At 53.6% G+C, this 22,610-nt stretch overlaps 2 protein-coding genes across 5 annotated transcripts; both read right to left on the reverse strand.

The window, feature by feature from the left end:
• Nucleotides 1–752: 752 nt before the first annotated feature.
• Nucleotides 753–22,130, reverse strand: SCAMP4 (secretory carrier membrane protein 4). Of its 3 annotated transcripts, none has more exons than XM_045831552.1 (7): nt 22,047–22,130; nt 15,238–15,285; nt 12,252–12,380; nt 11,772–11,928; nt 10,640–10,741; nt 4,561–4,678; nt 753–2,773 (listed from the first exon to the last, which is right to left on the reverse strand). In XM_045831552.1, the coding sequence occupies exons 2-7, from the start codon at nt 15,242–15,244 to the stop codon at nt 2,594–2,596; spliced, it is 693 nt and encodes a 230-aa protein (XP_045687508.1). In that variant the 5' UTR covers nt 15,245–15,285; nt 22,047–22,130; the 3' UTR covers nt 753–2,593. The 3 variants fall into 3 exon arrangements, with proteins under 3 accessions (XP_045687508.1, XP_045687510.1, XP_045687509.1); XM_045831554.1 differs by lacking the exon at nt 22,047–22,130 and adding an exon at nt 21,682–21,830; XM_045831553.1 differs by lacking the exon at nt 22,047–22,130 and adding an exon at nt 21,676–21,800.
• On the reverse strand, nt 16,379–22,124 carry ADAT3 (adenosine deaminase tRNA specific 3). 2 transcript variants are annotated; one of them, XM_045831551.1, is made up of 2 exons: nt 21,676–21,780; nt 16,379–17,845 (listed from the first exon to the last, which is right to left on the reverse strand). In XM_045831551.1, exon 2 carries the CDS (start codon nt 17,826–17,828, stop codon nt 16,764–16,766), a length of 1,065 nt encoding a protein of 354 aa, XP_045687507.1. In that variant the 5' UTR covers nt 17,829–17,845; nt 21,676–21,780; the 3' UTR covers nt 16,379–16,763. The 2 variants fall into 2 exon arrangements, with proteins under 2 accessions (XP_045687507.1, XP_045687506.1); XM_045831550.1 differs by lacking the exon at nt 21,676–21,780 and adding an exon at nt 22,047–22,124 and having other exon boundaries at nt 16,382–17,845.
• Nucleotides 22,131–22,610: the final 480 nt, after the last annotated feature.

The following is a 22,610-nucleotide window of genomic DNA, read 5'->3' on the forward strand; positions in this document are numbered from 1 at the left end:
AAACAGAAACTGCTCTCAGATGTGAACCTGGACTGTAAACAACCACAGAGGAATGCCTTCCGTTTTGATCTCACACAGCGTCCGTACGAGCGTGCCCACCCCCTGCATGCCCCACTTTGCCGTTTTCTGTACTCTGGAAGCCTGCACTGGGAAAGTCTGGGTGGCAGCGAACTTCACCGCCCAGCCTCGCCCGGTGCGGCCCATCTGTAGGCGGATGGGACTTGGCAGGAAACTGCCCTGGTTGGCTGCCACCAGCGTGCACACAAACCCTAATAAACCCGTGTGTCACAGCAGGTCTTCTGGGTTATTCTCTGGAGCTGACAGACAATGCCTTGAGGTTTTCTCAGACCTCACTCTTTGGATAACACAAACTGGATTGTCATTTTCTGTGAATTTCCTTTTTCAAATGAAAACTGTTGAACGTGAAGAAACAAGATGGTTTAAAAGAAAAACCTGAAGGAAACCATACTGTAGCAGAGTATGGACATTACATGAGCACGGAGACACCTGGGGTGTGCAGTGCTGGGGCCCGTCCTTGGTGCACAGGGAGGTTTGGCTCCTGCTGCGAGCAGGGGCAGCCCACCAACAAGCCCGGGTGTAGGTGCGCAGGCCAGTCCCGGTGTCGCTCTGCTGGAGGCCGCAGGAGCTGAGGTGCTCAACAGGAGGCCCAGGTGGGGTAAAACCACGCACGGGCACACACAGGGGCACGCACACACACCACACAAACCACAGACGGCCCCTGGGAGGCTTGGTCTGCTGCAGAAAGGATGTATTTATTTCCAGAATATTGTCAAGTAACAAAATCTACTACAATTATGTAACAAAGGTGCCACGTACAGTGGGGTGGGGCTGAAGGGTGCTCGTGTATGTTCATCCTGCAACTGGTTAATCAGCTATGTTACTGTCAGCCAAGATGAGATTCAGTCCACAGTTAGCACAGAGAGGACCCTTGTCCATGCAGGGAGCTGGCTGGGGGATGTTACCAAGAACCTGGGAAACTGAGGCTCATGTTCTCTATTCAGGAGTACTCGCCCTTGGAAGGCCTCCAGGCCCTCAAGGCCAGCCCGTCAGCTGGGGTGGTCACGATCCCAAAGGAAACCACAGTTGGGTGACCACCCCAAGAGTCAGGCCCAAGTGCTTCCTCAGGGACCCTGGCCACCCATGGCTGCCATGTGGCACTCAGCAGAAGAAACGAAAGCAAGCAAGTATGTGTGAGAACATGTTCCACCTGTGCCAGGGCTTCTGCAGACTGACAGCCCAGTGGAGCATGGTGTGACAGGAATGGGTCCCTGGCCCTGCCCCAGGGCACAGGCAGTCGGGAGCTGAGGGACAACAGTGCTGGAAGCCTGGCCAATGGGCTGAGAGGCCACCAGGGCACATCCCTCAGCCAATTCATTCACAAAGGTGTGGCGATGCCCACAGGACATCTGGTTCCTCCACCTCAGAAAGAGCTAGAAGAATCTGGGGGAGAAAAGTGACGGTGTTCATATTCCTCAGTAAGGCACAGATTTGTCACAGCTTGTTTCTTCCTAAAACGCTGTTCTCCTGAGAAATGACACCTGCTTCCACGTATCCAGAAATGGCAGTATGGATCACAGCCAAAGTGGTGGCTGGACCAGCACTCAGGCCCCTGTACGACAGTGACCTCGAGGCCATCTGCACTATGAGATGCACCTGTTTTCCTGTTTGCATGATGGGGGGAGAAGCCGGTACCTTCTCTCAAAGGGTTCCACCCCAGGTTTCAGATCTAGACGGACATCCTGCCCAGGTTCCTGGCATGGGTACAAGCAGCCCAGGATTTGGGGTTTTAACACCCATTATAGGGAAAGAGAGCATCTCCGGGGGACAGCAACTGTGGGCAGGAAGGCTGGAGGCAAGCAACTGGGACAATGGACAGGCAGAAGCTGAGATCCTGGCACTGAGGTGGTGAACTGTCCTCTGGCCATCCCATGAGCCCCTGGTTACAAATGAACAGAGAACTCAAGAAGGTAAGAATGTTGAGGACCCAGCCGTACATAAAGTATCTACATCACCAGCATGGGAGGGAACCTGGCACTGAAAAGGCACCCCTCTTCCCGAGCACTGGGCGAGGGTGATGGTCCTAAATGGCGGTGGGGGAATTCTTGGAGCCCTTCTTAGCATCACCAGCCCTGGGACGGAGGGCAGCCAGCCTGCTCCCAACTGCCCAGGGAGGCCCAGGGTCAGCTCTCTGAGACCCCAAGTGGAGAGGGTATGGCTGTGGCAGTACACATTACATGACTAAACGTCTTCAAGAGCCAGAGGGGTATCCCTCTGCCCAACGGCACAGCTGGCCGCTTCTGGGCAGTGCCGCCAGGAGCCCCACTCTTGGAAGTGAGATGAGCATGAGCACAGGTCCCCGAGGGCTGCCAGGGCCACCATCCCAACAGAGGGGGCTCCGGGTGGCCACTACCCCTGCTGCTGTCCTGGCTGAGGGGGTGCCTACCTACCACCTGGAAAAGGCAGAGAACAGATGCCCAGGGCCTCACCAGCCCCAGCATGGCCGCTAGGAGTGGATGGGAAGGAGCAGGAGGGACGGCAATGGCAGGCGGGTGGCAAGGCCAGTCAGCACCCTCTAAGGCCATTGGCTGCCACTGGCTGGATAGGTGGGCACAGTAGGGTATTCAGGAAGGCTGTTCCCCGAGAAGTTGCTGAACTGGGCCTCCCGAGATGGTGGGTTCCGCCAAGTGCCTGCGCTCCACTCTGTCTGTGCTTTCTGGAAGCTTCCACCAGTTCCCCGATATATCCTGTGAACCTGCAGAGGGTGGTAGTGGAGGACAGAGATCAGCACTTCCGTGAATGCCGGGGAAGGCACTCACGTTTAAGGTCTAGCTTTTCTTAAAGGAATACAAAGGCCATAGAATAGTCTTTGTGGAAATGTTAGAAGACACATAGAATCCAAGGTCACTAACTCAGAAAACCAAGTCCTGAGCCACAGCCCCCTGGTGCCTCTTGGTGCTGACCTCTTTTGTCTTGTGAGGCCCACAGCACATCTGTCACGGAGAGAGGCTTGTCCTGTCATGGATCTGGGGCCTGTCTCTCCCAGTGTACTTGTAGGCAATGGCTTGGCACAGAGAAACCCACAAGAAGCTTGTGGTAATTACTTGATGCCCTCCTGCCATGGGAGTGTCAGGCCCTAGACCCTGCTCGTCACACAGCCATCGCTGGGGACTGTGGTGCCGTCCTCAGCAGGGACCCCTGGGGCTGCACCACTGTCCAGAAAGGCTGTGCTGCCTGCCCCCAGCTGCACCACTGGGAACACCTGGCTGTTCTCTTTCTAGAATCCCTGGCAAATTCAATAACCAATGTTTGTTTTAACATGAGGCTCTTGATTACTAGTGAAAATAAATGGTTTTGTCATTTTCCACAGGAATGCGTCCTCCTTCTATGCAAATCTCTTCCCAGCAAATTCCCAAACCTGGGGTGGCCCTGGGGACCTGCCAGAGGGAGTTGCCTGTATCTCTGGGGGGAACTCAGTCTGGTTTGAGCCCTTTCTCTCCCACACTGTGCAGGAATTTTTCCCAGCTTCTCTCTCCCATATTTGTTACATGTGTGCTGCTGAGCAAAAGTTCCTGGTGGACGCAACCTGTTTCCCTATGGGTTTTGCTCTGGAATCTCACCAACAATCACTGGTGGTATCTCTAAGTACGCTCATGGTGTATGCTGGTGTGTCCCTTCGGACTGTCCTATAGCTGAAAGGATGCTGGGATGCGAAATGAGGAAGACAGGCACTCCTCTGTCCTCAATGACAGTCAAGTGCGCCAACTGAATAGCCCAGCTTCGAAGCATGCTACAACAGCTAGAACCAGATGGCAAGGAGGCCGGGAGGGACTCCACACCCAGCTCTAAAAATTGTGGCAATCCTGTAGCCCAGCACACAGCCAACCTAACTGAGCAGCAACCCTGTGCATGCAGCAGAGATGGCCACCTCCGGGAGGGCTGGGGTGGACACATCATCAACCTTGAAAGCCCATCGGCTTTCACGTGGTTCCAGGACAACCCTCTAGTGGCCAGTGCCTCCAGGACTAGAGCGCAAATGTTTCTCGCTGGAAGCACACATATCACAGCAGTGCAACCCAGGGGAGTTTCCCGTGATGCTACAAACAGTTAACATGAGGCCACCAGCCCCACGCAGCCACTGAGCACACGGGATGAGCTGGGCACAGTGGACACACTGGATATTTAATTTTACTTCATCTGAATTTAACCAGAAATGGCAACATGTAGCCACCGTGGACAGATCTTTGTGACTGGTGTGTGCTGGGGGCACCCATAAAGGGAGATGTAGTCGCCATTAGCCCACATTCCACCATTTCCCCAGGTCATTCCTCCTTGGAGGGCCACCACAGATGAGACAGGCTGGGCCTTGGCCTGAGCAGTTAAGGGTCCAGACCCTGAGAGCGACTTCCCTGCTGATGCAGATCATGTCACTTCCCCGACACTCAGTCTGTTGCTCCTGAAACAGGAATAGGACAAGTCCCAGGGGTCAGGTGAGAGGACATGTGGGAAGAAGGCAGACGTCTCAGCACTCAGAGGACTTACCTTCATGATCACAAAGGCCATCATGGCGGCTGACATTGTGAACATGATGGCCGGCAGCAGCATGATCACGGCAGCCCCAACGCTGGTCTGGAAGAACCCAATCGCTGCCAACCAACCACTGCAAGGAGAAAGAGAAAGTGTGGGTGTTAGCATGTTCACCAGACAAGGAACCCCTAACTTCCATCTGTAAAGAGCTCTGACAAACTAACAAGCCAACAAACTCACAAAATGAGGCTCAGACCCACCAATAAAGATGTGCAGGTTAGAGTAAGTATCATTTCCTATCATCACACAGGCAAATGTCATTGTTCAAGAAAACGGAGACACCAATACCACTGTTAGTGGTAGTGTATACCCTTTTTGGAAGACAATGGGGCATTATCAGTAAAAAGATTTAGTTACCCCAACTATTCTACTTCCAAGAATTAATGCTACAGCAATCTTTTGGAATAATGAAAAGCTGGGAAGACCCTACATGTCCACTGGCTAGGAACAAGAAGAGCGTGAATGATGCTGTAACCACTCAACAGAATACTAAGGACATGGTAGGAAAATAAGAGGCAAGAAAGGAAGCTGAAGCTCAGTTGGCAAAGTAAGGTCCTATGAAACAAGCACATCTTGGCCCACAAAAAGAATAATGTCCATCTGCCCTGGCTGGTGTGACTCAGTGGATTGAGCACTGGCCTGTGAACCGAAGGGTCACTGGTTTGATTCCCAGCCAGGCACATGCCTAGGTTGTGGGCCAGGTCCCCAGTTGGGGGTGTGCAAGAGGCAACCAATCTGTTTCTCTCGCACATCGATATTTCTCTCCCTTTCTTTCTCCCTTCCTTCCCCTCTAAAAATAAATAAATAAAATCTTAAAAAAAAAGATCAACATCCATCTGTTTATTCATGCTTGCCTCTTGGAGGGGGAGACAAGAAACACAGTATTTCTGAGAACACTTTTTTCTTAACTAGTAAAAACATATGGTTCAAGGTTCAGGAAACTCAATATACAGCAAACAGTCTCTCTCCTGCCAAACCCCCTCCCCAGCCCATAGGGAGCCAACGTGATCTACCTGATATGTATCCTTCTAGAGATTGTGGATGAAGACATACATGTGTGCACATATGTACGCTACAGGCACATGTGAACACAGTACCCACTCCCACTCTGTGAATGAAGGAGGAACATTCTATGCACACTCATATGCACTTTTGAGGGGTGTGGGCGAAACCAGGCAGTAGAAACTTTAGGTAGGTGCGCTGGGTGAGATGGACAGGCAACTACCACTGAGCCAGGCAGGGTGGCTGGACACTGCCGGGGAGGGAGGAGGAGGCAGCACTCTCAGGATCCTGGAGGAGTAAGAGGTACTGTATTTGCTGGGGATCCCCCAGATCTGACGGGCCCTGGAACAAGGGGCTGAGCAGGTGGGGGCCCTAGCCCAAGGATCAGGATCTCTGGGGAGGGTGAACAGTTGGGAGTGTGGAATGGGGAGCCTGCGCTGAGGCACCACCTCCTAGACACCCAGGAGTGAGCTGGCAACTGCCAGCTTCCCGAAGAACAAGCCCATGTACAACCCGGAATGACATCACCCAGAAGAGGAGGTAACAAACTGGCCTCAATCACCTACAAACGGGTGAGTGAGTGAGCCTGCTGCACCCCAATTGTATCCAGAGGCCTAGACACGCAGCATACAGAAACAGGAGGGTGGAGAGCAGCCTGGGTACAGAGGGCAGGGACGGGGTGGGGGCGCCAGGTGCTCCCCCAGAGCCACTCAGCCAGGGGCTGGAGGGGCCAGAACCAGGGAGAGGGAGACAGAACATGAGAAAGGACAGCAGGGGATGCAGCCTGCAAAATCTGTGGGAGAATCTAGCAGCCCCTCAGAAGGTTAAAATTAAAACAGCTCCCATGTCACCCAGAAATGCCATTCTTGGGTATTTGAGAGAAACAGAAACACCTATCCACACAAAAACACACAGAAATTTCACAGCAGCACTACTAACAATAGCAAAAAAATAAAGACAACCCAAGTGTCTATCAGCTGATGGATGGACAAACAAATCCCGTGTGGTCCACCCACACATGGAACATCACTCGGCCATGGAAAGGGGTGAAACACTGACACTCACTACAACACGGGTGAACCCTGAACACATGGTGCTCAGTGAGAGAAGCCAGACACAAAAGGTGTGTGATTGCATTTTTTAAAAAAGAATTTACTTATTTATTCATTTTAGAGACTGGGGAAGGGAGGGAGAGAGAGAGAGAAACACCAATTGGTTGCCTCCCTCATACTCCCTGACTGGTACCCAAAGCTGCAACCCAGGCATGTGTTCTAACCACAAATCAAACCGGCAGCCTTTTCTTTTGTGGGACGATGCCCAGCCAACTGAGCCACACCGCTCAGGGCGTGATTCCATTTGCGTGAAATGGTGAATGGGCAAATGCTCAAGGAGACAAACTACATTAATGGTTGTTAGGGGCTGGGAGAAGGGATGGGGTGACTGCTGATGGGACCAGGGTTTCCTTTCGGGGGTGAGGAAATATTCTGGAAACAGGTGTGAAGTAATGACTGCACAACCCCGTGGATATACTAAAAACACTGATTTGTCCATCAGTGTTTGGTCACTAAAGGGTGAATGTTTGGTTCGTGGAATGTATCTCAATAAAGCTATTACTGTAAAAACCCCAATCGTGGGACACCGCACGGGACAGTGGCGCCTGCAGGTCAGGGAGAGTCAGAGAGAGATACCAACCCACAGAAATGGGCACCGTTCACCTGGGCTTGATGTGAACACACTACTAAAGTGACAGCTAAGTAAATGCTACAAGGGGTCCTGAACAGAAGACGGGCTTTCATGGGAATGTTGCAGAAATGCAAATGGAGCCTGCAGTCTGGGTAGAGCCAAAGGTGTCAGGGTGACAGCTGGATGGCAGCACTCTGTCCTGTCTCCGTGTGTTCTGTTAACCTCAGAGTAGCTAAGGTTAAAAGGCTATTTTTTTTTTTAGGTTTTATTTGTTTATTTTTTAGATAAAAGGGGAGGGAGGAAGAAAGAGAGAAAAACATCATGTGTGCTTGCCTCTCGCACATCCCCTACTGGGGACCTGGCCTGCAACCCAGGAGTGTGCCCTGATTGGGAATCAAACTGGCAACTCTTTGGGTTGCAGGCCAGCACTCAATCCACTGAGCACCTGCTGGCCTGCTAACCGAGGGGTTGCCGGTTTGATTCCCAGTCAGGGCACACGCCTGGGTTGCAGGCCGGGTCCCCAGTGGGGGTCATGTGAGAAGCAACCACACATTGATGTTTCTCTCTCTCTCCCTGAGAATAATTAAATCTTTTTTTTTTTAAAGGAACAAGAAATAGTATACACACTTCTGAGCACCTGAGTTTAAGGAAATGTGGGAGTCTTAGGTGTGAGATGGAATCATGGTCATATTTATGTATAATATGTTAACATATTCTGAAGCACCCTTCTCTTTCACAGATTCACAGGAGTGTGTCTGCATGGCAGACCACGAGTGTGCAGGGAGTGAGAGGTCTGCACCACGCAGGACTGGCTGGGGCGGGTAACTGGGACAGGGGCACTCCTGAGCGCATCCCTTCTGCTTGGGGATGAGCTGAAAGTCTCCTCAGGGAACTGCCCCTACTGATCCTTGCTCCCACCCCACCAGGAAGTCCCCATGGAGGCTGAGGTCCTCACGCCCTCAGGTGGTGAGCTTTCGGACTGCCAGCCACCCAGAGCCAGGAGGGCAGGGAGGGTGAGACCCAGCAGGGAGCGAGTATAGGTTTCTGGAGCCGCAGAACCTTGGGGTCGCAGCTCCCTGCCTAGCACTCCTGGCACCAGGCCTAGAGAAGGCCCAGCACAGTGTCCTCCAGGCGCCCTCTCCAGAGCCCAGAGGTCCGAGTGCAGGATTGTTGGTAGCAAGGAAGGGCTGCTGGCCATTCACTCAAAGGAAGTGATGGGGCCTCAGACACCAGTGTCCCTCCTCCCCTTCCAGTCCTGGGCCTCAGTCTCTCCTTCTGTGGAATAGGGGCTGTGACACCCCTCTAGGAGACGAAGCAGAAGAGTCAACACACAGAGTTGCTCAGACCCCACCTGCACAAGCACCACCGTTATCAAAACTCGCTTCCTCTTCTTAATCTCACATTAGAGAAAAACACTTTGTCCCTTCCCTGAGGTCCCCAGATGGTTGGCACTTATCCCTCCCCATCCCCCGCCCCGGCCCTGCTCAGCCCCGGAGGAAAATGGTGATTGCGCTAACCACAGTGGAAAACAGGACGCTAGGCAGACATCTGGGAACTGGACTCTGGAGGCTCCCAGCACCCTCCCTGACAGGGGCAGCTTCCTGGCTCTAAAAGATCTGTGCAAACACGTGGTTCACGCTGCACACCTGCTCCCCTCCTGGAATCTAGGATCTTGTACCTGCCATGACCAATCCCAATAAGAACCTTGTATATAACATCTGCCTGCTGTCACATGTCTTTCTGGGGGACCCCACTGGGAGAGGACTCTGGAATCTTGCACCTGATCCCCCCACCCCAACTTGCCCACACACCTTTTCCCTTGGCCCACTTTGCTGTCCTGCCTCTGTATAAACCATAGGCAAGAGGACAACTGTCTGCTGAGTCCTGGGGTCCTCACCACAAACCCCTGTACCTGGAGTGGGCCAGGGGACCCTGACACAGTACCTCACCAGTCCTCCACACCCAGATAAGGGAGGGCATCATCCAAGAAGAAAGCCAGTATTCAGGGTCCACGCAGAGTGGGAAGGAACAACAACAGGAAGATGTAGGGACATACGTTCTGGAAATGACCTCAGGTGAAAAGCAGATGATTTCAAGACTCCGTACAGAGAAGGGCAGCAGACGTAGCAGGAAATGGAGAGTAAGGAAGGAGCTGAGCGGAGGGGCTGAAGAGACCATGTAAACCCACACCAGCCTCAAGAAGCAAATGAAACTGTGTGACTTCTCACTGTTGAGGCGGACGGGCCACGCGGGCTCTCCCAGGGGATACAAGGACATTATAGGGAGGAAAGCCATGGAAATGATGGCCACAAGGCACCCCAAAACAGACCCAGAAAACACCAGAAAAAGTAGGGCAAGACTCAAGGACATGACACCAAAAAAAGTCCTTGCATTGGGAGCTATAACTGCACAGACAGAATGAGCTCCTGATGTTTGAAGAAAAATCAACCAAGAGACCAAGCAAATGAGGACACTCCAGGCAGTATGCATGCAAAGAGAGCCACCCCAGATGCCTCCTACCCAACACTGGATGCTGAAGACGCCACCTGTGGTCTGTAACAGCCCTGATGGTGCCCATGTCCTGGTCCTGGGAACTGCGGACATGTCACCTTACATGGTGAAGGGACTTCGCAGGTGAGGTTAATTTAAGTCCCTGAAATGGGAATGACCCTGGATTCCCTGGGGAGCTCTGTGTCATCACAGCATCCTCACAAGAGGGAGGCAGAAAGGACAGTCAGAGAGGTGGGCGAGGCTGCGCTGCTGGCTGTGAAGACAGAGAAAGGGGCCACGAGCCAGAGGAGCGGCACCTCTAGAGGAAACAGTTCTGCCCTGGAGATTCCAGAAGGACCAGCCCTGCCCACACCTGGGTTCAGCCCATGAGATCTGTGGTGAACTCCCTAGAACTGGAAACGAGAAGTTTGTTTCATTATAAGGCACTAAGTTGGGAGGAATTTGTTACAGCAGCCACAAAAATATATGATAACCCTAAAATTCAGCAAAGAGAAGACCAGATCTCTCTAGATGGTAAGGGCACAGATGGATGTTCTCCGAACTCTTCCTCCCAGGACAGGCTGCTGGCCCATGCTCCCGGTCTCTCCCCTGTGCCCAGAGTGGCTGGTGACCATGCACGCACAGCACAGCATGGGCAGAGCCTCTGCACACAGGCACTGGGTGCTGGTGGGGAGGGGGCAGACGTCCCACCCCACAACCCGGCACCTCCTTGGAGCATTCACAAGATCAGGAAGCTGTCAGAAGCTGGGGTCTGTGTTACCGCACTCGGCCTTCACGGATGGACATGCATGCACTCACATGTTAACATGCATCACAGTGGCCACATTCACTGACTTACCAGGCACCCCATCCCGAGAAGCCAATAGCCTGGATAACGGTCAGGACAAACTGGGCTCCGAAGATAAAGAAAAACGCCATGAAATTGAAGGAACTGTCGGCCCTGGAGAGGGAGAGGAACAACCATTACAGCTGCCGCAGCCTCTCAGTGACAACAACCCAGAGGAGGATGAGGCAGGGACAGCAAAAGATGAGACGTTCTCCCCTTTTCAAGTACCAACAACTGCGCCCACAGGCACAAATTACTGCACACATGCTCACACCGAACTCTGACCACGAGGGACCTGAACACCACCCCTCTGAGAAGATACAGCACTGAGGGGTTCCTGGCTGGCAAGGAGTCTGAGGCCTTCTCCTGCCTCCTAAGGACGGGATTTAGGGACCACATAGGGGTAAACACTGGACACATCTCAGTCACCTGGGGACGAATGTTCACAGCAGCAGGATTCATAATGGCCAAAGGCAGACACAACCTAAGTGTCCATCAGCTGGTGAACAGATAGACCACGTGTCCATAAACACAGTGGAACATCACTCGGCCATGCAAAGGGGCAAAGCTCTGACACTCGCTACAGCGTGGATGGACCTTGGACACAGATGTTCAGTGAGAGACACCAGACACAAAGGCCACACAGTGTGTGGTTCCATGTGTGTGAGATGTGCAGGACAGGCACATCCACAGGGACAGAAAGTGGATTCATTTCGTGGGTGCCAGGAGCTGGGGAGTCGATGGGGGTGACTGCTAAGGGGGACAGAGCTTCTTCTGGGGTGGTGAGAATGTTCTGGAATTGGAGGTGATGGTTATACAACCGTATGAGGACTCTAAAAATGCTTAAATGTTAAGTGAGTTGCATGGAATGCGAGCTATTAAAAGACACAACATAACAGGCATCTGTGGGTAACTGGGTAATAGTGCGTAGGCCCTGATACAAGCTGCCAGTCAAATTGGAGAGAAGGAGGAATACTAGCACCTGGGCTAGGGTGACAGGTACAGAGCAGGCGCAGGTTCCAAGTACAAGAACTGACTGAGCTGGGCACACATGGTTGGGGGCATCCTGGCTACTCAGTGTTGAGCCCACTGCCAGCACAGCTACCCCTAGGCCCCACAAGGGCACGGCCAGGGCCCCACTTACCGGAAGGCCTTGTAGGCAGGCCGAAACCAGCACACGTAGCTACAGGGAGAGAAGACCAGCAGCCAGACCAGGGCCAGGCCGAAGTTGGCTCCTGAGCCACCGCCAATCCACCAGGCCAGGCAGGCGACAAAGTTGACCCCTAGTGTGGCACAGTAGACTGGGGAGGGGAGGCAAGGAGGCTGAATGGGGGTTTAGGGTTTAGCGCACAAGCATCACAAGCACCAGGACACCCTCTGCCCCACTGCACAAAGAGCAAGGGTCAGAGAAGTCTCAGGGGACAGAGGTTCCTGCCCAGCTGGCCAGCCCCATCTGCCCCATCTGCCACACCATGCCTCCTTTGGGACCGAGTTGTAACAGAAAGGAAATTTACTACAAAAACCCTAGGCTCTTCCAGCCCAAGGACAGGGCAGCTTCATGGCCTGGGTCTCTGCAATGGTCAAGGAGCCGCCCGCATCTCCCGCAGCCCGACCCACCACTCACAGAGCCACAGCTGGTAGATCCTCTTCACTAGAACCTGATGCTCAATGGGAATCTCATCGGAGAAGTTCTGGTAGAAACAAGGCTTCAGAGGAATGAACTTGGGCAGTGGCGGGAAGTTGTTCTCCTTTTCTATGGGGACACAAGAGCACCATCGGACTAAACCAGGCTGGGGCAGCAAGGTAAATATGTCCCCATTCTGATCTGGGACCTGTACACGTATTGCCTCACATGGCAGAGGGACTCTGCAAATGGGTTTAAGTCAAAGCCCCAAGAATGGGGATGATCCTGGGTTCCTCAGCGGGGCTTGGTGTCCTTACAGGGTCCTCTTAAGAGGAAGGAAAGAGTCAGAGTCAGATATGCAAGAGGCTACGCTCCGGGCTGTGACGATGGAGAAAGAGGCCATGAGCCAGGGAAGCGGCGCCTCCAGAAGCTGGAAAAGGCTGGAATGGTTCTCCCTGGAGTCTCAGGAATGACTGGCCCTGTCCACGCCTGGGTTTAGCCCCATGAGGCCCATGTCGATCTCCTGACAAATCCTGTTTAAGTCACTACATCTGCGGTGGTTTCTTGGCGCCAACACAGGAAACTCACAAATTCATAGACTGGACTGGATGGTTCTGGTACTTGGAATTTATAAGCATCCTGTAACAAACAGCCACACACTGGAGGCTTAAAAGAACAGATTTATCCTCTTATAATATGAAGGCCAGAGGTCTGGGATCAAGGCGTCTCAGGGCCATGCTCTCTCCCAAGGCTCAAGGGAAGGGTCCTTCCTGCCTCTTCCAGCTTCTGGGGCTCCTTGGCTTATGGCTACATCAGCCCTGTGTCTGCCTCCATTGGCCACATGGCCTCTGTGTGTTGGTGTCCAAATTTCCCTTTTCTTATAAGGACAACTGTTATTTCACTAGGGCCACGTTATTCCAGTGTGATCCCATTTTAACAAATACACCTACAAATATACCTATTCCCAAATGAGGTCACTTTCACAGGGACTAGAGGTCAGGACTTGCACACGTCTCTTTAGGGGCATGATCTGACCAGTAGCAGGGTGAGGCCAGGGCTGCCCTGCCGCCTCTCAGTGTGCTTCTGCTCACCCCCACCACCACAGGGCATGCTCCTGCGCACCTGCCAGGGTGTGAAGGACAACACACACGGAGCCCTGTCCTTGGGCTCCACCTCAATAGGGGGACCAACAACCACCGTGACAGATGGGTAACTGTGCAGTGTGCTGACACGTGCTGAGTGGTGTAAAGAGGAACCACCAGAGCAGGTGGGGCCACCAGGGACAAGGCTAGGGATGTCAGTTAGCTGTGACTTAAAAGTAGGGCCAGGGTGGGCCTCACTAAAGGGCGGCATTTGCACTTGAGGAGGTGAAGAAGGGAGCCCAGTGGATTTTGGGAGAGGATGCTGTCAGTGCAAAGGCCCTGGGGTGAGCTCCTGCCTGTCTAAGAGCAGCACAATCAGGAGCTAGAGGAAGGAGGAGGTGGGGACAGCCATACCTTGAGGGTCACTGAAAAGCCTCAGCAATTTATTTACCAACTATAGGGTTGGCCAAAAAATCTGTTTAGTTTTTTCGATAAAATAAAAGACCTATTTTTCATTTTTACCCATAATTTTATTGATGTGGATATTTTGAGTAAGTCAGCTATCTCCCGCTATTGGCTTCTAGTGGGTGGAGGCCAGGGAGCTGCTAAATGTCTTCCAATGCATTAAGGCAGCCCCACAGTGAAGAATTATTGGGCCAAAATGTCAATATACCAAGAAACGTCACAAACCACTTGACACGTTCCATCAGTCATAGGACCTTCTCCATACACAAATCCTTTTTACCTTTCTTGAAATAATAAAACATAATACACTGAAAATGCATTTTCTTCCACCTTCAACATTAAAATGGCTAAATAAAAATTCACCAATTCTGATGTTTTTTAAAAAGTGCACGCTGATATGACAGCTGTTATAATACAATCTAACAAATTTCTTCCTAATGAAAAAGACAACTAAGCACTACTAGAGCCATCATATGGAGAAAACGAAATGAACTTTTTGGCCATCCCAACAACACAGGAAGCCTGGAGAGCCCCATGCTGCCTGCTGGGTATCTCTAGGAGACCATGAGAGGCAGGGCTTCTGCCCTCTGCCCTCCTTGTGAGCCGGCAGGGAGGACTCTCCCCAGCATGGAGGCAGCCAGCTCCGCGCTGGCCTCAAACCCCACTGATGGTCCCCAACCAAGCCCTGCGGCCAGGCAACCCAGACCCCAACCATAGTCCCCCACCCAGCCACCCAGCCCCAGGTCCTGTTGCTCCCGCGGCCCTTGGGACCCGCTCCTTTCCTGACAGACGTCCAGCCCCCACAGGAAGAACGGGGTGATATTCCCAGCAGTCAGTCCCACCAGAACACACAATGACAGGAAGGAGGCAGAAAACCACCAGCTGGATCTCGAGGCCCCTGACACCTTGTTTTCCTGGTGAGACATTCTGCATTGACTTGGAACTCATGTGTCTGGGTTCAAATCCCAGATCGGCCCCCAGTGGGCTAACTACGGTCCACCTGACTTCACTTGTATGCTCTGCCCATTTCCAAGCAGGACGAGGTAGGCCACCCTGGGGGCTCACCACAGCCTCCATGAGTAAATGAGGGGGTCATCTTACATGTAGGGGCATGAACTCAGGTGACCAAACTTTGGGTCACCTGACTCAATTTATTTACCAAGTATAGGGTTGGCCAACCCATGGGGTCCACCCATGGTGTCAACAACGAAACGACTCCCAGCAGAAGGCCTGGCTGGGCCAAATGCTGGCTGACAGCTCATGTGGAAACCAGGCACCTCCCTGTCACCTGCTCGGTGCTGGGAGGCAACTCTGACAGCCACTGTGGAAGGAGGAATGTGAGGTAGGTGCCTGCAGTGGTCATAACAGGTCTGGCCACCTGGGGACACTTCCCAGAGGAACAGACACAGAAACCCCCGGAGCCCCTAGGAAAGACTCACCTGACATTTCTGCTGTGATGACTTGGTGAGGCTGAAGCCTGCAGCCACCTGGAGGGGAAACAGCAACAGTCAGGGGGACCCTGTGGCTGTTAGGTGACCCCAACACCAGCTGCAGCCCATATGGCTACAACAGAGTTCTAACCTCCAGGCTATTCATGGGGTGTCTGGGCTCTTACCTGAAAGGCCACCCCTAACAAGTGACCCGAGCCATCACTTCACCTCAGAGCCCCCTGGGCAGCATCTGCAATGGCGGGAGGTCAAGCTGCAGCCCCCTGACAACCTCAGGCCAGCCTGAAGCCAGGCCATTTCTGGGAATCCAGTGACCACCTACACTACCCTCCTGCCACCTCATCCTCCCTCACCCTTTATCCAGAGATAGCTCTGAGAGCCTCATTACAGATGCAGGGCCCAACTTCCAGATCACCAGGACCAGGTTCACACTGACTCTCTGGTTTCCTCCACTACGAGGCTTGCAGGGCCAAGGGCCCCACTACAACCCAAGTGGAGGTCCAGGGGACACTTTACACCAAAGGAGGCCAGGAGTTATACTTGGGGCCAGGCACTGGGAATGTGTTTCTCACCCACAGTGCAGGCAAAAAGGTTCCAGTGATGCTGAGGTGCCCAGGGCCCATCCCTCAGCTAATCGATGTTCTCACCGAGACCCTCTGTCCTGCCCTGGCTGGCTCACCCTGCCAGCCAAGGCAAGCAGGCTCATGCCTCACCCATATCTGTCCAGTGCATTGGCTCCCAGGTAGGGGCCCCTGCCTGCCCTGTCCCCACAGCCTGGGAGCATCCCCAGGGGCCTAAGGGTCAGCTTGGGACAAGGATATTTTGGAATCCTTGCAATGTCTTTATGGTCAGATAGTGCATGGCTGCTGGATGGACAAGCGGCCTGCTGGGAGTCCCACACAAGTTGGTTCTAGTGCTGGCTGCTCTGTGGCAATCAGTCTTTGGGGATTCCTCTGGCTACCTAAGAAGGATGGGAAATGACAACCCCAAAGGAGCCTTTCCATCAACTGAGTCCAGCCACACCCTAGCCTGCTACACCCTTCCAGAGCCAGGACTCGAGCAAGCTCTGCTCACAGTGGATTCAGAAGCTTCCCCTCCCCATGCACATTGAGGCACTCCGTGGAACCAGCCCCACAAATGTCAACAGACACCAACCCGGTTTGGGGGTTGTGTTTATTTTCACGGGTCAGATGAGACAAAGGGGACACAACCCCAGTGCACCTGTGGGTTCAGTGTGAAGGCGGACGAAGGAGGGAGGCCTGAGTGCTCGATGACAAGGTCTGACTAGACCCCCATTAAGCTCCAGCCCAGAGAAAACCTTGGCCAGGCAGAAATGCAGCCCCGCGCACTGGTGGGAATGGTGTGGGCACGGGCTCCAGGGCCCGGAGGCGTGTCCCTGAAACCCACAAACAGGATTGCAGCCCCTGGATGACAACGAGGGAGCCAAGGCCCACACGGGTCTGAGGAAGCTGAGGCTGGCAGAGCAGGGGACAGTCTGGAGCCAGCAAGCACGGCGCCTACGTGTCGGGGTCCAGCTGGCAGCACTGGGCCTCCAGCACACCGTGGAACACCTGGAAACGGTGGTTGAGGTCAGGCCTCGCGTGGATGCGGAAGCGGGTGCCCAGGGCGCCGTCGGGAGAAGGTGCCCCATAGAAGACACGCTGCACACGAGAGTGCACCAGGGCCATGGCACACATGGCACAGGGCTCACGGGTAATGTAGAGGTCATAGCCAGTGCACACGTAGGGAAGGCCATCCTCTTCCACGTCTGCGTCTTCGTCCATCTTGCGCACAGAGATGGTCTGGACACCCAGAGGGGTGACAGCTGGGGTGTATGAGCAGGCGGGGTGAGGCCTGAGGTCATAGGTGCCTTGACCCTGGCCCTGGGCCACCAAGTCAATGCACACCATGGTGGCATGCAGCAGAGGGCTGGCTGCGCTACTGCAGTCATGGCCTGTGGCCAGCACCCGTCCTGAGGCTGGGTCCACCACTACAGCCCCCACAGCCCTTAGGCCCCTGGTGGCCGCCTGTTGTGCTGCCCGCACAGCCCGCTCCATGTGGCCTTGCATTTCAGCCTGCTCCTCTGCCGAGAAAAGCCGCCCAGCCAGGGCACGGGTCACATGCTTGTCCTCGTGGAAGGATGTGGGCCAGTGCACTCGCGCCTCCTCAAATTGGCCCCTGGTCAGGGGTGGCCAGGCAGGCACGGGCACCAGGAAGGGCTGTCCCAGGCCACGGGGGTCCACTGCAGGCCACGGGAGGAGCTCAGCCAGAGATCGTGTGCCTACAGCCGGCCCCGCCAAGCACAACAGTATCTCTAGTGTGTGTGGACAGCTGGCATCATGGCTCGGCCGAACCCTTTTGAGGTGAGGCTGGGCGGGCAGTGGATGGACGGCTGACACTTCCTTGAGGAGTCGTGAGGTCTGGCGCTTGTCGAGGATGGGCGCAGCATAGGCCAGCACCAGCTCCACATCCCTGGACTGCTGCTCCGACAGGACAGGAAGGGCTTGCCACGGAGCAGGCTCTGGGTGTGGGCTCCCAGCCTTCTTGTCCTCACACTGCTCCATGGTACCCAGGGGGTCCATCCTTGGCAGAGCTTTGACTGTGGGAGACAGAGATCGGAGCAGAGCATCATCTGTCAGCCACAGGAGGCCTGGGTGAGCCGAGGAATCCGTCCCAGGAGCGTGCCGAATCTGAGGCCTCGTCCAAGAGCTCCAGCCTGAGTGAAACGCACCGCTGGTCATGCTCTCACTTAGTCCTACCAGCTCTTGGTCTGCAGAGCTTAACCCACCATCGACTTTTCCCCCTTTTTATTTGAGATACGCAGTGAGCAAAAATGAACACTGAGCCTCAGAGACTTAATGTGAAAGGAAGGATGTAAACTATCTCATTACTTTTTATTTATTGACTATGTGTTGAAATGATAACATTTCATGTGTTAGGTTAACTTCAATACATTATTAAAATTAACTGTAACCGTTACTTTGTACTTCCTAAAAGTGTGGCCTCCAAAAAACTTGACTTTACATATGTGCCTCATATTCTATTCCTATTGGTCAGAGCTGCCTTGGCGAACATTAGAGATAAACCACAGATCATCTCAGCTAGATTCCAGAGTAGCTCAGGTGCCGCTGCCCGCCCAGAACATGCTGCCCAGCCAGGTACTTGGAGTGGACCAGCCCCTCCCACCTCTCCCCTGTGGAGAGGAAATACTGAAATCATTTTACAACCGTGGGCTTTTCCTGCTCATGATGTGCCCTGCCATGTACTCCTTGGCCCCATGGGCCCCCATTTATTCATCGGCCAGGCCCTTCACAGGGCATGTGAGGTCCTCACCCACCACAATGCGTCCTAAGCTCACAATACAAGTGTGACAAACATAGTGAACCAGGACACCAATAGCAGCCACGAGAAGTGGAACGTGCGAAGGGTGCCCTTCATGCGTCCATAATGCCTGTGCTGGGTGGGGCCCACAGAAGCGTCCACAGTGCCAACTCTAAATCTGCTCCCAGTACACAGTGTGCCCAGGACCCCACACCCCGTATGGCCTGTCCTGGGCCATGAAAACTCTCACTATCTGCAAGAAAAACACAGACACAGCTTTACTTGTTTCTCCGAGTTCAACCTCTGTCTGAGCAAAACAAGAGACAAATAAAGGCGGTGCCTTTGGGACATGTCTGGCTTGGCCAGCTTCTAAAGGGAACAGATAAATACCACCGGATGGTCGCCATTTGACATAGCAACTCCCCTCCACTCCTAGGTATGTGCCCAGAAAAACAGAAAACTCACATCCACACAGAAACCTGTATATACATGTTCACAGCAACAGGATTCACAACAGCCAAAAGGTGGAAATCTGTGTCCAGCAACAGATAATAGATAAACACAAGGTGGTTCGTGCTCACACTGGAGTACTACTCAGCCAGGAAAAGGAGTGAAGCTCTGACACTCACTGCAGCACACAAGGACCTTGAACACATGGCACTCAGGGAGAGAAGCCAGACATAAAAGCCACGCAGTGTGTGCGCATGCATGTGACATGTATATGACATGTCCAAAACAAGCAAATCCAGAGACAGAAAGTGGGTTAGTGGTTGACAGGGACTGGGAAAGAGGGGTGAGGGTGACTACTAATGGGGACAGGTTTCTTTTTGGGGTGACAGAATGTTCTAGAGTTAGATAGTGATGACATATCCACGACCCTATGACTATACTAAAAACCACTAAAACATACACTTTAAATGCGTGAACTGCATCTCAGTAAAGCTGCTATGAAAGAAAATGGACAGGGGAAGGACATCAGGCAGTCACTAGGTCAGCAAACCCCAAACAAGGCCTGCCTCGGATGACAGCTGCCCTTCCGTAACACCATGTGTCCTCACATCTCCATGAGTGGGCTCCTCTACCCTTCCCAGAGACCTGGGACTGCTCCCTTTCTATAGGACAAGACCAGGCTCCCTGAGGTGGAGGGCCTTGACCAGGGCATGTGGCTGGTGCTTACCAGCTTACTGACTCTGCATTTCGAGTTCCTCTGCAAGACAGGGGTCCTGACCCCACTCCACAGATGAGAAATAAACAGGTTCTACAGAGGGTGACCCACCCAAGCCCGCAACCCCAAAAACCCTACAGGGAGTGCCAGTCCACATGTGAACTGAACACACACAAACATTTTTGCTTAAACACATCCAGGGATTGAAGCACAGTGGGAGGCGGCTGCTGCTCTGGGGTTCCTCTTTCCATCCTCGAAGCCCCAAGCTCCAGGCGCCCTGACTGTACCTGTGACCCACCCGTCTGCTCCACCCCCACCCCACCCAGCTCTCTGTGATCCTGTCTAGCTCAGTCCCTTCTCTGGGTGTGCCCATCTCCTCTGCCTGCACCATTAGCTGCCTTCTAAAAATGCCAGTCCTCTGGTCTCCAGGGGGCAGCCAGAGCCTCTTCAGATGACCTAGTTACATTTATGGTGGTGGCACCTCTGCCCTGGGCACCAACTGTCCAAGGCCAGAGGCTCAACTCCACTGGCAGCCCCTGGAAGGTCTGGTGGACCAGTGAGATAGACCCCCAATTGCAAGTCCTCTTAGCAGCTTAAGATTGCCCTCCAATGGCATGGAACTGGAAAACAGGTGTATGATGGAATTCCTGGGGACACTGGGCAGCAGCACTCTGGGAGATTGGTAGGGAGGGCAGTGGGCGGGGTCTCAGCAGGCGTGGACTCTGGCTCTGGGAGGGACACTGGAAATGGTGCTTATTTAGTGAGCTGAGTCAGGTTCTGCAGGCGACAATGTAAACCTCAAGGAGGACTTATTTTATCCGTGGATTAGAAAGACCAGAGCCTGGCCCTGTCCTCCCCCACACTGCAGCTTCCCCCTCTATAAAAGGGAATCCATCACCACCATGCAAGCACACAGGGGCACAAAGTAAGAAAATTCACCTCTTCAGAGGCAGTGACCCACAGCAGGGCCTAGAAAACAATCAAAGCAGGGTAGGAAGACCTGAGCAGAAGGAATAACCAATGCTGCAGCCTCAGATACACCCACAGTTTTAAATACATTTTCTAGGACCTCACCCCACAACGGGGAGGGGGCCACAATCTGCATTTCTTTCTTTCTTTCTTTTTAAAGATTTATTTATTTTTTAGAGAGGGAAAAGGAAGGAGTAAGAGAGGGAGAGAAACATCAGTGTGTGATTGCCCCTCCCACACTCCTAATTGGGGACCTGGCCAGCAACCCAGGCATCTGCCCTGACTAGGAATCGAATTGACCACCTTTTTGTTCACAGGCCCGTGCTCAATCTACTGAGCTATACCAGCCAGGGCGCTGCAATCTGCATTTCTAACAAGCTCCTACATGGAGTGCGGTTGCCAGATAACACATAGGACACCCTGTTAAATTCCAATTCCTGATGGGGGGAATTTTTTAGTGTAACTGTGCCCCATGCAATCTTTGGGACATACTTATACTAAGAAAAAAAAAAAAAGGTATTCATTGTTTGTGGAATTCAAACTCAGCTGGGTATCCTGAATGTTCATTTGCTAGATGTGGTACCCTACAAGTGGGCCTTCTGTGCATGAAAGTCCAAGAATCTTGGGCTTGTGGGGAGTTGGAGAGAGCCCCTTATTTGGGTTGAGATCAGAAAAAGCCTTAAGCACTGGCCAGGTGGCTTGGTTGGAGAATCCTCCATACACCAAAAGATACAGGTTCGATCCCAGGTCCAGGCACATACTTAGGTTGTAGGTTCCATACCTGTTGGGGCATCTATGGGTAGGCGGGAACAGGCTTAAGTTTTTTTCTCACATTTATGTTTCTCTCTCAAATCAACACACATACCGCTGGGTGACGATATTTTTTTTTTTAGAAAGGGCCTTGAAAACTCACACTTCCCATAAGTATCAGAAAGAGAACCATCGATGTTCAGGACACAGGAAAGATTACGGACCTTTACCTAAGACGAGGAGGAAGATGGTCAACCAGCCCGGAGGCAGAGGGCTGGTCCTGAAGACCCGAGAGCAGGGAGCGCCCGAAGCCGCTGGACGCACGGGGTCCTAGGGCCGCGCCTCAGGGGCGCACGCACGCGCAGAAGGGTGATGGGCGCATGGAGCCAGGTCCCGGAGCCCGGCCCACGCGCGCGCGCACGCGCACACGCGACGCTCCCCGGACTGTCCGAGGCGCGTGCCAGTCCGGCCTGGATGCCCTTTCGCCCCAGCGCGGCCAGCGCCACCCGAAGCCGAGACCCACGTGGCCTCCCCAGCCCGCCCTCCCCGGAAGCCTGGGACACGAGAGCCCGAGAGCCGGAGGCCGCGCGCTTACCTGAGGAGAAAGGCGTGAGCCTTGCGCTTTCCCAAGGCTTAGCAACCAGCCCGCCCGCTCGCTCAGCCTCCTCCTGGCACCGCGGAGCACGATGGGAGCGTAGTTCCAGGGGAGAGGGCGGTGCCTGAGGGAGGCGGGGTCAGGACTACAATCCCCACAGAGCCGCCCGTGGCCACCTGGGCTCGGCCAGTCCCTCACCTATCCGGTCCCTGGCCTCTAGTCCCACGAACCGCAGGAGCGCAGGAGTGCGCTGAATTGTAGGTTCGAGACCCAAGCGGGCGGGGAAAAGTTGGCCTTTTGGGAAATCAGCAGAGTAGGACACTGAGTCAGAGGAGCACATGACACCCGCTGCAGTCACTCACCCGCGCCCAGTTTGCTGTTGCCACGTAGTTCTCCGGGAGCTGCCCCACTGGATGGAATCAGCTTCCAATTCTGGTCTGGGTCTTTGGTCAACTATTGGCCCCAGTTTTCCCAGCTATATAGTGGGCGAAGGGGACCTCTTGATTCTCCTAGACAAGCCATTCTCATTTTATGAGCGAATCCAGTTACTGATTCTAGTTAAAC

This window comes from Phyllostomus hastatus, unplaced genomic scaffold (assembly GCF_019186645.2).
Source record: "Phyllostomus hastatus isolate PE091 unplaced genomic scaffold, TTU_PhHast_1.1 phas_contig_159, whole genome shotgun sequence".
Taxonomy (NCBI): domain Eukaryota; kingdom Metazoa; phylum Chordata; class Mammalia; order Chiroptera; family Phyllostomidae; genus Phyllostomus; species Phyllostomus hastatus.

Bases quoted from the DNA above. Each gene is read 5' to 3' on its own strand.
- SCAMP4 (XM_045831552.1), bottom strand. The intron at 4,679-10,639 runs GTAAGTCAGTGA...TTCTCCTTGCAG, and splicing joins TTCTCGGGATGGGGTGCCTG to TGGTTGGTTGGCAGCGATTG. The intron at 2,774-4,560 runs GTAAGTCCTCTG...CACCCTCTGCAG, and splicing joins TGGCCTTTGTGATCATGAAG to GTTCACAGGATATATCGGGG.
- ADAT3 (XM_045831551.1), bottom strand. From the start codon at position 17,828: ATGGACCCCCTGGGTACCATGGAGCAGTGTGAGGACAAGAAGGCTGGG.